The 15,325-nt window shown below is 31.0% G+C and overlaps 2 protein-coding genes across 5 annotated transcripts in view; both read left to right on the plus strand.

Moving 5' to 3' along the window:
- The window catches only part of LOC140039194 (lipid droplet-associated hydrolase-like), a 251,811-nt gene that overhangs the window by 130,933 nt on the left and 105,553 nt on the right, over positions 1-15,325 (plus strand). The window lies entirely within an intron of this gene.
- Positions 423-15,325, plus strand: part of LOC140059357 (uncharacterized) — a 35,348-nt gene continuing 20,445 nt past the window's right edge. For 2 of the 4 annotated variants that reach the window (XM_072105279.1, XM_072105357.1), the window contains exon 1: positions 423-771. In XM_072105279.1, the coding sequence (XP_071961380.1) occupies positions 732-771 (40 nt within the window). In that variant the 5' untranslated portion in view covers positions 423-731. Of the gene's footprint in view, positions 772-9,416; positions 9,719-11,277; positions 11,960-15,325 lie in introns of those variants that run through there. The other 2 variants (XM_072105426.1, XM_072105499.1) reach the window with 2 other exon arrangements.

Here is a 15,325-nt window from a genome sequence, read left to right on the forward strand (position 1 = left end):
AAGTAGTGTAAAATGAAATAATCTTCGGGTTATATCAGGACAAATATTGTTACTGACAATAATTATTCCAAATTAATAGTAATATTTTAGTAAACTAAAGTTTTAAAGGTTAGCATATAATAAATAATAATATTTTTATGTTTGTTTGCAGTCTTTAAAGGCCTAGGCCTACTCTAGTCTGTTAGTAAATTCTGGCATATCTAGATTCGGAAGAGGATTTTTTTTTAAAGTTATACATTTTAGTGTGTTATCCTTCACTTGCATTGGTTAATTTTTAAATACTGTTTGAAATAATGATTATAATTTATTTATGTTTTAATTTATTAACGTTCTTTTGTAGCCATACTATTGGGAAAATCCAAATGGCCTCGCTTTCGCGCCTTTTGAGCTCCGATGACGTCATTTACAAACGCTGTGTTTGGCTGGTTTGGCAGCATTATAATTTTCACAGTGATAGAAAGCCTTTTTCTGTTGTTAGTGTTAGGGATTTCTTCGATTAATATGATAATTTACCGAAGACGTATTTTCATGTGTTTGTAAATTCAAAGTATTATATTTAAATTGCTGAACACGTGAATTGTGTTACTTCACGAAGAAATTCTATCGAGAGGCCGTAGAAATTATTGTCTGAGCTATCCATTCCTGCGAGTTATTTTTATGTTGTCGTAGTGTTACGCACACAAGGACAGGGCTACCACCAGCACTACCACACAACAGCTAGACGGACAGATATGCCACGTCAAAAACAATCCAATCCGAAAGCGCTAAAACGTAAGTATTTCTTTTAAATTCACCGCAAATTTGTTTGTGAATCACTACTTAATACTTAATAATGTTTCCACTGTAGTCTATTTTGTAAATAATCTATATTTAATGAAAAATAAAGTTTGTTTATGTGGGAAACACGAATCTTCGGGGAAATACCTCACCGGAGCAGACGTCCATGTTTAGGGGTTCCCTCATTACGTATTCACGTTTCAGTCGTCTCATTTCCTGTTTTTTTCACAAGTAAGTCATTCCTTTAATTACTTAATACATGTACAGTTTTCAAGATTATATATCATTTGACAAACTAGTTGGCTGTTATGTGTATTTTTTGTTTTTATTGTGCGTATGAAGGGGAAATTCTACATACACATTTTCCCAAGCTGCCTGCGGAATTTGGGGAAGCCTTGGGCTATTCCATTTTTGCAAAATCAGAGGGGCGTTTTCCAAGTGTCAAAAACGTTTAATTCTCAAATTTCTTTAAAAAGAAATTGTGTACAAAAATTGTTGGAATAAATTATACTTAATATGTTTTAATAAATCAACTCAAAATGCCATTAGTAAGGGCCTAACTCTAGGCATACATAAGCTTATTTAATGATTATAATAATTATATTGTGGAATATTATTATTATTAACATTATCATTTTGACTATAGTCTAATAATATCATTTGAAAAATGAACATTTTTAATTTATTATAAAATGTAGCAGATTTAATTCACTGTTATTTTTCGATTGAAACTTAAAATAGATGTGATGATGTGAGCTGTGAATATTATTAGTTTTAATCTGTACTCTACAAAATCATTTTTCTGTCTGTATGTGTTCCAAATGTATGATAGGTGTACATACAATACATTCATATTTATACTTCCATGATTTATGTAACTTTAAATGGCAAACTCTAATAATTAATATTATTCATATTTCATTTGCCTATTTAAACACCCCCACAGTAGAAAATAGATGAGACTCTTATCTGCCCCAAAACAAGATAAATCTAAACCAAGTTAAAATGAAATCCAAACCTAAATATATGAAAAATCCAAGTTGTATTGGCCTATTTTAATTTTTTTTTCATAATTAAAATTTGTTTAAAATTAATTACAAATTCACATTAATTTACTCGTTGAAACACCCCCACACAGAAAATAGATTGAATTCTTGTATCTACCCCAAACCAAGTATGTGGTAAATTTAAAATAAAGTAAATGCATCGGTTATGTACATTATTTAAAGTAATTGTTTGATTATTTAGATTTTTAAAAATAATAAATCACATAATTTACCGGTTGAGAAACACCCCCACATAGAAAGTAGATGATACCGTATCTACCTCCAATAATCTATAATGCAAAACAGTTTCTATACAATAAATTGAACATAATGAATAGTAGTTGTTGTGAATTTGTTTAATTAAAGCAACAACTACGTTACTCAGTGCTTTTAGAATTCTAGGCGTATACAATTTATGGAGGATATTGAATGAAACTGGTAGTAATTGTGTTTGTACTGACAGGATGACCTCACTCATTGTGCAAATAAGCGCCATGCTATAATCTAATGACAACAGTTCTATACTATTATAGCAACTTAGTAGTAGTCAAAAGTGAAGACTTTTTATTTATTTTATGTTATATACTGTTTATGTTAATTTAATGTATTATTAGTACAGTAGTATTATTGTCATTAAAAAAAACAACTTATGTTTTAGTAATTAGTCAATTAAAAAAAAAGTGTAGAGTTTTATTTATGAATGTTATAATACTGTGTATGTTAATTTAATGTCAACACAGTACTATTATTAATACAGTAGTATTATTGTCATTAAAACAACTTATGTTATGTTTTGTCAATGTTTATGTTACAATACTGTTCATATTTTTATAATGTCAACATACGTAACGGTATCAATTAATATTAACCAGATAACAGTTTCAATTTTTTGTGGGAGTACACCCACCTTTATTTTTCGGGTTTTATATTTAGATTTCCAATCTGGCCTTTTAGCAAAAAGTATACATACACACACAATTATAAGATTCAAATATATGTGCATTCTTTTGAATATTATAAAAATCAAATGGAATTTTCTATAGTGTTTTTAGTATTATTGTAATGTTATGTAATTTTTAAAAATGTTTTTGTTAATAATATTGTGCCAACACTGGATCAGTAATAATTACTGTATACCCAAGTACACTAAAGCTCTATATTCATTATCAAATTTATGCAACAAAAAATATGGTGTGCCCATATATGGACATAATGATGTCATATCACTACCATATTTAATCATAGCACTACCATATTTGGTCATATCACTACCATATTTGGGTACATCATACTTTTGTCAAACTAGTTTGATAGTGTAGACAGAGCTTTATTCTTGTCAATTAAAGCAATTTCAGTTGTCTATGTTATTGTTATGTTAGTGTTACTGTTTTTTTGTAAAAAGATGGCTGCAGAAACAGTATGTGTAACATGTTTGTGCATTTCTTATGAGCATTGAACGCCACATCAGAAATTTAATTCAGATGATGATTTTTTCCTATTAAATTAAGGAGAATGTGATGCACAGTAAAACGTGTATTCTAGATTTAATCATAAATTATAATTCCAAGTCAGGTACTACAAATACTTATATTACTCAGCTGAATCAGAAGATAATGCCTGGCCTTGTATTAACATCGTCCATTATCATTTTATTTAGCTTCGCAATTTGAATGCTTCTTTGCGTGATACTGCCGTAGTCATTGATTTCGTAATTATACACATTTTTATTGTAAAGCGCCTTCTGTTGCAAAAGAAAATCGTCGAGTCAACGTCATTGTTCGATGTGCGTTTGATGAAAACTCTTTAATGAAATTGGAAATAAACTTATTCCAATGAATCTACATTATTATAATAATTAGTACACTTTAGTACTATGGTAACGACACACAGTACAATAAATAGTATTGGATAAAGATACTGTAGAAGCAGTGATGGTAATATTTCAGTGGTTTCAGTAACTGTTGGCAAGGTATAGTCAGTTAGTAGGGGGCGATTGTAAAGTGGTTTCCTTGATAGACTCATACTACTGTACAAAGTAGGTAAATATTGTGATAAACTTTACACTGTAGTATCAATTTGGACTGGTAACCTCACCCACCTCTCAGCACCAACTACTATACAGTCTACAGTATGATGAGAGATACTGTAGTGCAGACTTTCAAAGATCTATCTACAGGTATACTCTTTCTAGGTTTAAAGCTCTGTCTACACTATCAAACTTTATGTGACAGTTTTAGACTATGTTTAAAGCTCTGTCCACACTATCAAACTTTACTGTATGTGACAAAAAATGTGATGTGCCCATATATTGAAATGATGATGTCATATCACTACCATATTTAGGCATATCACTACCATATTTGGACACATCAAACTTTTTTGTCAAACTAGTTTGATAGTATAGTAGTAATTTAAGACGACTGACAATTTAATTTTCAAGCCTTATTTTTATTCAGGTGAATATCTAGCTAGGTTCTCACCCACGCCATATGGTTTTACTATCCATACTGTAGTAGTATACTGATTGTATTTATTTCATCATTTCAAATGTATTATTAATTATATAATAAAATCTACATATCTCCGGCTGTTGTTCTTTAACCTCACTAGCCAACACAGCATGCAAAGTGTCTTTTACTTTATAATTATTTCTCTTGTTAAAAAAAAAAAAATGGTTATTGTATTTTATTGACATATATTGTAAAATAAACATTTTTAATGTGCTTGCATGTTGTTTTTTTCAATTAAATAGAGCTACCAATCTTTTAAAGTTACATGAGGAGTGTAGATAAACAGATTTATATTCTGAGTTTATTATATTTAAAAACGTACATTGTTTTAGTACTGTTTTATAGTACTAATGCTTTGAAAAAGTCAATATAAACTAGACATGAAACTCGTCACTTTGACGAGTTAGTTATCCGCACCACGACAAACGCCACGTGCACGTCATACGTTGGAATATTGCACACAGATAAAGATTATGGCATTATGACAAGAACTGAAGAATATGATATGCTGTTAGTGCTGAATTCTGTAAATTTTGTGTCATATTAGTACTGTATATACATGCAAACAGTATAATCTGTATACATACCAAAAGGAAGGATGGAAAGAAGCATAATACAGAAAAAAAATATGGATCTCATACAATAACAAGGAGTTATCCGCTCTACCAAGCGGATAACTAATTATCAAACTCATATTTTTAAAATTTTTAAATGAACATACTGAAGTAATGAACATTGTATATTAAAATTTTGTACACTGATGGTTCTGAATTACATTGAATGAAAGAATTCGAAAAAAGAATAATATTTTGATCAACATTAGTGTTATTGCACACTAAACATTAGAACAGACAGAGAAAAAAGAATTAAAAATTCAATTGGAGACAGTTCTATTCTAGCTAACAAAACAGAGAACGTCATTAAACGTAAACGAACGTATGCTGCCATAGCAAGCATTCAAGCGTGTCTACTTAAGCCGCAATTAAGTGAGTACACATAAAGCTGAATTATCAAACTCATATTTTTAAAATTTTTAAATGAACATACTGAAGTAATGAACATTGTATATTAAAATTTTGTACACTGATGGTTCTGAATTACATTGAATGAAAGAATTCGAAAAAAGAATAATATTTTGATCAACATTAGTGTTATTGCACACTAAACATTAGAACAGACAGAGAAAAAAGAATTAAAAATTCAATTGGAGACAGTTCTATTCTAGCTAACAAAACAGAGAACGTCATTAAACGTAAACGAACGTATGCTGCCATAGCAAGCATTCAAGCGTGTCTACTTAAGCCGCAATTAAGTGAGTACACATAAAGCTGAATTGGTATTGCACAATGCATTGCTTCAATCGTTTCATGTAGTTTCCTCTCTCTCTCATACGAAGTTGTGTGTGTCTACGAGAGGATTTCAATCGGAAATAATGAACTTCCGAGGCAATCCCTAAGCCTGATTCAGGTGACTAATAGAAAAGTAAGGCATAATATGCTAAGCTTAGCTATTAAGTATTACTACAATGCTGCTGCCAGTGTTTTGTTACTGTAGTATTAGGCCTATACACCATTCTAATAGGCCTACCGTATAGTGCTTTTTAACGATTTTCATCGGGTTTTTCCAGTTATGTATTCTTTAAAAATCTAGTCTAGTTAAATAATCAATATTTTTAGTGTTTTGTATACAAAAATAAGACAATTTACGGTAATTCTTTTAGTTTTCCCAGGACAAGTTTAAACTTCTCGTCATTTCGACATTACGCTTTACACGATTCGTTTCTATATTTTTCTGTTTTGGGCAGGATGGTTTAAACTTACCATAGACTTAAATTTACATGGACAATACAGGGTTTACACACAATTTGAGAAATACTTCTCAATATTTTTACATTTTTTATGAAAGCTGTCCTCAAATTCATGGCAGGCATCTACATACATTTGGATTATTTCCATATTATATTCAATGTTATTATCACGTCTATTACTTACCCAATTGGCAAGTTAAGACGAGTGCATTTCGCATGATATCCTAATACATGCTATTTATATCCCAAGTTTGTTCATGAAATTTCAAGACCTAATTAGTAAACAGTATCCTAGGCAGCATTTAAAAAATGTAACCCTTCTTGTCATTTGTCAATATTTTTTTTGTTAATAGGAACTTGGTATTAAATCTGGTCAAGCACATCACAAGATGACAGTTTTATACTTTTGCTTTTCCGCTACTCCCCTGTTATACTTATATGTTTGTTTTTTTTTTGCTATGTAGAAAGATTGAAAATAAATAATAAATAAATAAATCATGAACTCTCTGTATCTTTTCACTCATCCTTAATTTAATTTAAAAAAGGGAAATATTTCAACAAATAGAATCATCACATCTTGTGTACAGTGGTAGCTACACTGTAGACTATCTCTAAATATAGGCTATAGCCAGTATCTTGTTTTGACCCCAGTGAGCTAGAATACTGTAGGCCTACACATGGAGAGGTATAACTCCATGGCCTACATTAGTTTCCAACTCAAGGATCATGGGTTTGGAGGGAAGAGGACAGTCTAGGCTAGTGAAATCTACTACAGTAGTACTACTATAGATGCATACAAGGAGTTATACTGTAGTAACCCCTTGTATACTACTTACGGTACTACAGACCAGTGGTCTAGTCAAGGGAAAGTTACGTCAAAGCACATCTAGCTCATGTGCACTTTAAAGACCCTAGTACATCTTTTGAGACAATTAGTGGGTTACACTGGTGTATTAGGACACACACAGCCACTGATCATAACTGGGCCCTCTGGGAGACTAGTCTTTGACTAAATAGTTTACCCGGTATAAAGAAATAACAAATTCAAAATCTCTAATGCGTTCCAGCTCTAAAGAATCGCAGGAGACATTTATAAACGCCCATTTTTATAACAGATTTGTCATCGTCTGTCCTTGTTATGAACCATTGTGCGTTTACAAATCCGACCCATACTATTTGTGGTTTCCTTTATTTTATAATACTACATTGTGTTTATAAAAAACCTATATAAAGAGGGATTAAATACCAATGGGTGTTGTTAGGATAGAAAGGTGACATTTAGCCCAAATAGAGTGTATAGTAGTCTAGTACCAGTTTATGATTTCACCAAACACTTGTTTTGATAATAATCTCCACAAAAATAAAGATTTATAAAATCAGACTTTTAATAGTCCATTTTGCAGTTCTAATGTTATTCACTTCCATAAAAAAAATGATTTAAAGTAAAAAGAAACGGTTAATTTTAACCAAAAACCATTGTCTGACATTGACAGAAAATTTAAGTATTTTTAGCTTTAATTTAAATCACTTTTTTTTTTCAGGTAAAAATTTTTTTCCGATGCAGTTTTTTATCAAAGTGAATAACTATTATTACGTGACATTAAAATGGCATATCCAACAAAATATTTGAAAACAACAATTTTTTAGGGGGACAATATATCTTTAATTTTGCTAGTGTCTTTAATAACAGCTACCTACCAAATATAGAACTTTAACCTATAGAATATTAGTATTACATTGAGTGAATTTTGGGGAATTCCCTCTTGGACTCCCAGAGAATTTGTAATTCCAATTATCTGGCCTCTCTTCTTGTTTGGCTTCGGTTCAATTCAATTCACCATGAAATTAAATAAGAATATGTCAAAAAAACTTCAGATAAATTTTAATAATTAAAAAAATGGTTTTTAAAAATGTTTAAAGATATATTGTCCCCCTAAAAAACTTTAAAAAAAAAAATATATTTTTTAATATGCCATTTTAATTTCACATTATAGCCATTCACTTTGACCAAAAATTGGATCGAAAATAAATTATTTACCTGAAAAAATGTAATTTAAAGGAAAAAATACTTAAATTGTCAGTCAGAAAAGGTTTATGGATAAAATTAAACGTTTCTTTTGTCTTTTTAATAAGCAAAATAATTTGTGAAAGTGAATAACTTTATTAAAACTGCAAAATGATCTATTTAACTTTCATTAATCTTCATTGTTCATGTTTTTGGGAATAATACATATTAATGCAGGTGTTTTAAAAGTTGATCAATACAATTATTAATAAGCTATGTCCACTGTTTGCCTTAGGTTGGGTTGACCCAGAAAGCCCTTCTTTTTCTGCTACAGTATATAAATAAAACTCTAGATTTTGAGAGTTCTGGTTTTCTTTTCTGTTTTTCTTATTTAATTAATTATAATTTATAGTTCTTTATGATCCAATTTGGAGTTAGATCTGTATTATTGCATTACCAAGACTATCTTTACTTTCAGTTAAGTTGTAATATTTTATGGATATTAATGCACTGTACTGTAAGTGTTTACAAAAGCCATCCTGATTAATTTAGACTAGCAATAGTGAACTGGGAGGCACAACATTATCATAGTTATTTATATGTGGTCAGAATATCTATAGTAGTGCACTTTTAACTCTGTACATAAATACTGTAGAGTATGCATAATTACATACTGCTGTTTCTTGGAAAACATCATAGCTTTTATGATAAGGATTTTCAGCATTAATATAAACATACAATTTTTCCCTAATTAATTGATAATATATCCAGTAATAAAAATCAATATTTTTAAATGAAAAAAATTTAATGTTAATTTAATAAAATAGAACTACAGTAAGATAGATAACAATAATTTAAAAAGATTTAACTCAAAAAAAAGAAAAAAGCAGGAACTTATTTATTATTAGTTCAATGTAATATTAATAATAGTAAAAGTAATTGGTGTTGTAAGTAATTAGCTTTTTTGGTGGAATGTTTAATATTTTAAGTTCTTGGCAATAAAAAAAATTACTTTACACAACGGTATTAACATTACATAAGACTTAAGCACCGACATATATAATTGTAAGTTCACTATTGTAGTATTATCTTTATTGAATTAATTTAAAGCCAGTCTTTAATAAATCTAATCTGCAGATTTTATTTAGTAATCATTGTCAAGAAAAGTTTAGCTTTATGAATGGGATTACCCAATTCATTGAAGGGTGAAACGCTATTTTACCTCTTTTATAAATGGAATTACCTAATTTATTAGCGTGTGAAACTGTTTAAAAAGTTGTTCTAGTATACTATACCCGTTTTATGAATGGAATTGCCCGATTTATTAGAGGTGAACACTAGAGTTATGCTGTACCTGTGTCATCACATGCCATATTGCACTTCTTTGATGACATGCATGTCATATTTTGTATTCTGTTGAGCTGTACAATACAATTCTGTATACTATTGTTAGTACTGCCACATCATACGACTGAATAGGTACATTTATTTTTTATGCTACACTATTGACACCCTGATTGTATTACTCTCTTTTGTACCTACTGTATGTTGCTATCAAGTTCCAGGTTTTCAAGTTAGTGTTTTTTCAGATTGCCTATTTTTCAGTACTACTGTATACTGTAGTTTATTTAAGTGTTTGTGTTGTCATATTTTTCGTTCAATTTAATAATAAATTAACAGATTTCTTTCTTAAAAAGCAATTTCAATGAGATTTGTTTACAATAAACTTACTTTACTTTATGTTTATTTGGATTTGTGGTTTTAAAATCATTATTGAAACTAATTGAATATTCAAATACAATTATTCTAACTATTCAAACTAAAGTAAATAACATTATAAGTAGTTTTATTCTATTCAAACTTAAGTACAATATCGTCATCATAAGTGGTAATTGATTTAAGTTATTAAGATGAGAAAAAAACTGTTGTCAAAGCTGAAGTATTTGTCTGCAATATGTTTTTACTTTTATATTTTTATTGACATTGTATAGTAAGAAGGAATTTTCTTTTTTCTTTCGGAGGAGAATAAAGTTGTTTGAATTTTGAATTAGTTAGTTACAGTTAAAGTTTATGTATTAAGCATGGACAAATTTTATTTTAAAATTATGTTTTGCAATATTGCTTATCAAAAACTGATTTTTTAGTCGAGAAACATTTTATATTTTATTTTTGCTACACAATTTTAGAAATGTGTAGCAATAAGGTTATTTTGAATATCTTTTTACTATGCTGTACTGGTGAAATTATTCCCTGATGTTACAGTAAATATCACTAAATATTTGTTTAGATAAAAAAATAGGCTCTGCAGATGTAAAAGTTGATGAAAGTACCGCATCTGAACACGTTGATTTGTTTAATTGTTTAGAATGGTTCATCTCGTTAGATAGTAAGTTTTAACATTAACAATGTATAAAAGAAGTAAAGTACATTTTTACCAGATGTAAAAATTTATAAAATTTCCATACAGTACTTATATTTTTAAGTCTGTCAATTTATAGTTGATTAGTCATGGTGCTAGCTAGTTGAGATCTAGAAAAATAGTTGTTCAAAAGGGGACTTAAAAGCAAGATGCTAAATACTGTACATAAAAGGTAAGAGGAAGGTCAACCAAATCTAGGAAGGTCAAACCAGTCAAGGATTTCTGGTTCCATGGAGAGGCATTTAGAACATCAGGACTCCGGAAGGATATGTGCTCAGGATATGCTTGACTCTTGTGGTGGATCATTCCTTATGGAGATTAAAGAACGTTGTATGACGATGATAGGACGATCAAAACTCCTGTTATGGGTTTTCCTGTTGCGAATTTTCCTAGTAGGAAGATATCATTAGGAAGTGCTTTATTGATAACATTAAACACTAACATTAAAGTTCACAGTAACAATACATTAGCACATGATTGCATGGAAGTACAGTTAGATTACCTCAATGGTGATTCTTTTCCAAGTACTTTAACTTTATGAACTTAGAAAAAGTATAGTTTTGAAGAATCTTTAAGTATGTTTGGTTTACTGTATAGTGGTAAATAATTTGGAAGTTTTAGTAATACAATATTTGATCTCGAAATGTCATTCCAATTCATTTACAATAGTTATAGTAGTCATTCATTTGTTTAAATTTCAGTTGATTTCTTTGTATTGTTGAGATGGTAACCCTGTAATTTCACCCTAATTTGCATATTTAAGTTAATTTGCATATTTAAGTTAATTTTCTTTACCATATCGGGATGAGTAACAGAGGTGTGATGTTGTAATTCTCAAGTTTTGATCTCCTCATCATATGTGACCACTTAAAAAAGAAAAATCTCTGTTTGCCTAGCTCAGTATCAGCAATTTTTTTTATAGCATTTTGTTCTTTTTTTTATCAGCAATTTTTGTTTGTTTCATTCAGGTATTCCCTAAAATGTTCAAAAAACTTTTCATTCAAATACAAATGGACTTTTGCTTTCTTTTTTTCTTTTTTTCTTGAACATTGCCTCGGATGATACTCCACATGATTGTTTATTTTCTTATCTTGCTTTTGGATACCAAAGAAGAAAATAAATATACACCATACAAACCACACAACCACAACATTACAGTACATAATTAGGTCACCCATGCAGAGAATGGTAGAGTCCTCTTATGGGCTGACTTTATAAAGCAGATTGTGGTTTAGTGGAAACTATAAACAGTTGTATACACCAATCACATTGTTTGTCATAAATCACAATTCACCAGGGATACTACAATCAGGATCAAGGTAGTACTAGTACCTCCTACGTTCTGATCAATATGTGTTTTCCTTGTGTAGTTAACAGTACTATTAAAACACACAGGTAAGTGTTGTAGTTGTGGTTGGTATAAAATACTGTATAAACTGTATTAGTAACATTACAATTACTATATTGAAGCCTAGCCTGCAATACCACCCCAAGACTTATTTACATTAACAGTAAAATAGATAATTCCTGACAGTATAACCTTACCGCCAGAATAAAATACTACCGTACCACAAAGGTAACCGCCGTACTACCATACCATATTATTGCTAGGATAATTAGTGCCATACCGATAGGATACTACTGCTACTGTACTGCTAGGATAAAAAATACTGCCGTACCACTCAATAGCTACTATTACTAGTACCGTACCACACCACTAGAATGACTACTAACCGCGTACCGCCTCGCTAGGAAAACAGTACTACTGTATCACTAGTACCGTACCACTAGTAGTAGTAAGTAATATACCGCTAGTACTGTACCGTACCATTAGTACTGTACCACTATTACCGTACCTTACTACTAGGGCCGTATCACTTAGACTAGTACCCTACCACTAGGACCGCACCACTAGGACCGCACCACTAGTACCGTACCACTAGTACCATACCACTAGTACCGTACCACCAGTATCGTACCACTAGTACTGTACCACTAGAATAACTACTAGTACCGTACCATCAGTACCGTACCACTAGGATAACTACTAGTACCGTACCATCAGTACCGTACCACTACTACCGTACCACTATTATCGTACCACTAGTATCGCACCACCAGTGCTGTACCACCAGTACCGTACCACCAGTACCGTACCACCAGTATTGTAACACTAGTACTGTACCACTAGAATAACTACAGTACTAGTACCGTACCACTAAGATAACTACTAGTACTACCGTACCACCAGTACCGATAACTACTAGTACCGTACCACTAGTACCGTACCACTAGTACCGTACCACCAGTACCGTACCACTAGGATAAGTACTACTACTACTGTACAGCTAGAACGATTTCCTTTTGCAGCTGGTATATATTCAATAGTAGTAGGCTCTCTTCATTACTACTTCCATGAATGTGATGTATGTATTGTTGGGGTCATGAACGCTAGTTGTCAACATTTGTGAAACTAACCTTGCCACCCAGCACCCCACGCCTTCCCATCTGCTTTTAAAATGTATACATTTATAGCTACCAGTTTAGTCATTATTGTCTACATTGTCTAGTGGTGGTTTCCTAAAAGCACCCTTAACCTTCTACTGTACAGCCAAGATACTATCACCATTATTCTTGTTAATCAAGGTCTATTGCAGATTATCCTATTGTCTGTGAACCTGGGAATTAAATCCGTGTTTTCCTTACCTGGGAATAATCCAGACAAAATAGTCATTTTTTAAATAGGAACAATGCAGAATTGAACTGTAGAGTGGATACAGTATTTGGCATGGAATGTAGACCTTAGTGTATATACAGTAGTGTTAACCTGAGGATATTCCAGACATAGCCACTATTGTTTTGAAAATTGGGAAAATACAGAAATTTATCATTTTCCTGACCTGGGAATAATATACTGTTTTTTCCATACTGTACCAGGGAATCCGTTTGCTCAACCTGATGTGTTAGATTATAGCAATTACTATGATGTCTATGCTGTACATAGAAAAAGACATTATTTGAACCGTGTAAATGTGTTGTACAGTAATTGTGTATGTATAGTATACAGTATTTAGCAACCATAGTGTTTTCCTGACCTGGGAATAATATACTGTGTTTTCCATACCTGGGAATATTAATATACTGTGTTTTCCATACCTGGGAATTCGTTTGCTTAACCTCAGAACCAATGTGTTCAATTGTAGCAATTACAGTTAGTACTGTCTATACTGTACATAGAAAAAGACATTTTTTGTACAGAATTTAGTATTAGTACTAGTAGTAGTATTAGTACTAGTAGTAGTATTAGTACTAGTAGTAGTATTAGTACTAGTAGTAGTATTAGTAGTAGTATTAGTACTAGTAGTAGTATTTTTAGTCTAGTATTTAGTGTTTGTGATGCGGTTCTTGGAATGGAACAACCAATGTGTCATAGTCATCCCAGGGTCTTGGGCAAATCTTTATAGCACTTTTAAATTTTGGCCTATATTAGTATAACACACACAAATATCTATTTGTGCAGAATAAATGTACTGTAATTGTGTACAGTACACCTAAGTATTTAGTGTTTGTGATGCGGTTTTTGAAACGGAACAACCAATGTGTCATAGTCATCCCAGGGTCTTGGGCAAATCTTTATAGCACTTTTAAATTTTGGCCTATATTAGTATAACACACACAAATATCTATTTGTGCAGAATAAATGTACTGTAATTGAATGTGTACAGTACACCTAAGTATTTAGTGTTTGTGATGCGGTTTTTGAAACGGAACAACCAATGTGTCATAGTCATACCAGGGTCTTGGGTAAATTTTTATAGCACTTTTAAATTTTGGCCTATATTAGTATAACAGTAACACACACAAATATCTATTTGCGCAGAATAAATGTACTGTAATTGTGTACAGTACACCTAATAAAGTATAAGTATAAGTATTTAGTGTTTGTGATGCAGTTTTTGAAACGGAACAACCAATGTGTCATAGTTTTTTTCTTTCTATGAAACACCTAAAATCATAGTGTTTTACTGTACTTGTTGGATCATGCAAGCATAGAGATATTATACTATAATATCTCTATGATGCAAGTAAACCATAAACCTGTCAATATATTACCTTTTAACATTGTTCACTGTACCATGTTAACAAGTTTGACGTACAATACAAGATTTACCTTTTTACACAGCCAGACACAATGTGATAGTATTCCCTATAAATAACAATGCATTGTGGATGTCATGCTATTATCAGGGAGTTGTTATTAGCAATTCCCTGCTATTATGATTGCATTTTTCCACCACAGAATCAATGCATACAGTACATGCAATATTCTTATGTTAATTATACCATAGAGATATTATAGTGATCTATGATTATACAACCAAGTTATAAATAACAATTTTGCCATTGAAAACGGTTTACCATGACAAACACCTTTAATGCTAATAAAATGACAGGTTTTCATATTTTTAAAATTCAATGCATAGCAGGTTTTATTTCATGATTTTTTGTGAAACTGTAACTATCAATATATTTAAAGCTCTGTCTAAACTATCTAGTTTGACAAAAAAAAGTGTGATGTACCCAAATATGGTAGTGGTATGCCTAAATATGGTAGTGATATGATATGTTCATATATGAGCACGTCACATTTTTTTGTCACATAAAGTTTTGTAGTGTAGACAAAGCTTTAACAGTTTTTAGGATGTTTTAATTTTTTTTAAACCACCGTTTGGTATGGACTTTATTTTTTCTGCTTTTTAA

This window comes from Antedon mediterranea, chromosome 1 (assembly GCF_964355755.1).
Source record: "Antedon mediterranea chromosome 1, ecAntMedi1.1, whole genome shotgun sequence".
Taxonomy (NCBI): domain Eukaryota; kingdom Metazoa; phylum Echinodermata; class Crinoidea; order Comatulida; family Antedonidae; genus Antedon; species Antedon mediterranea.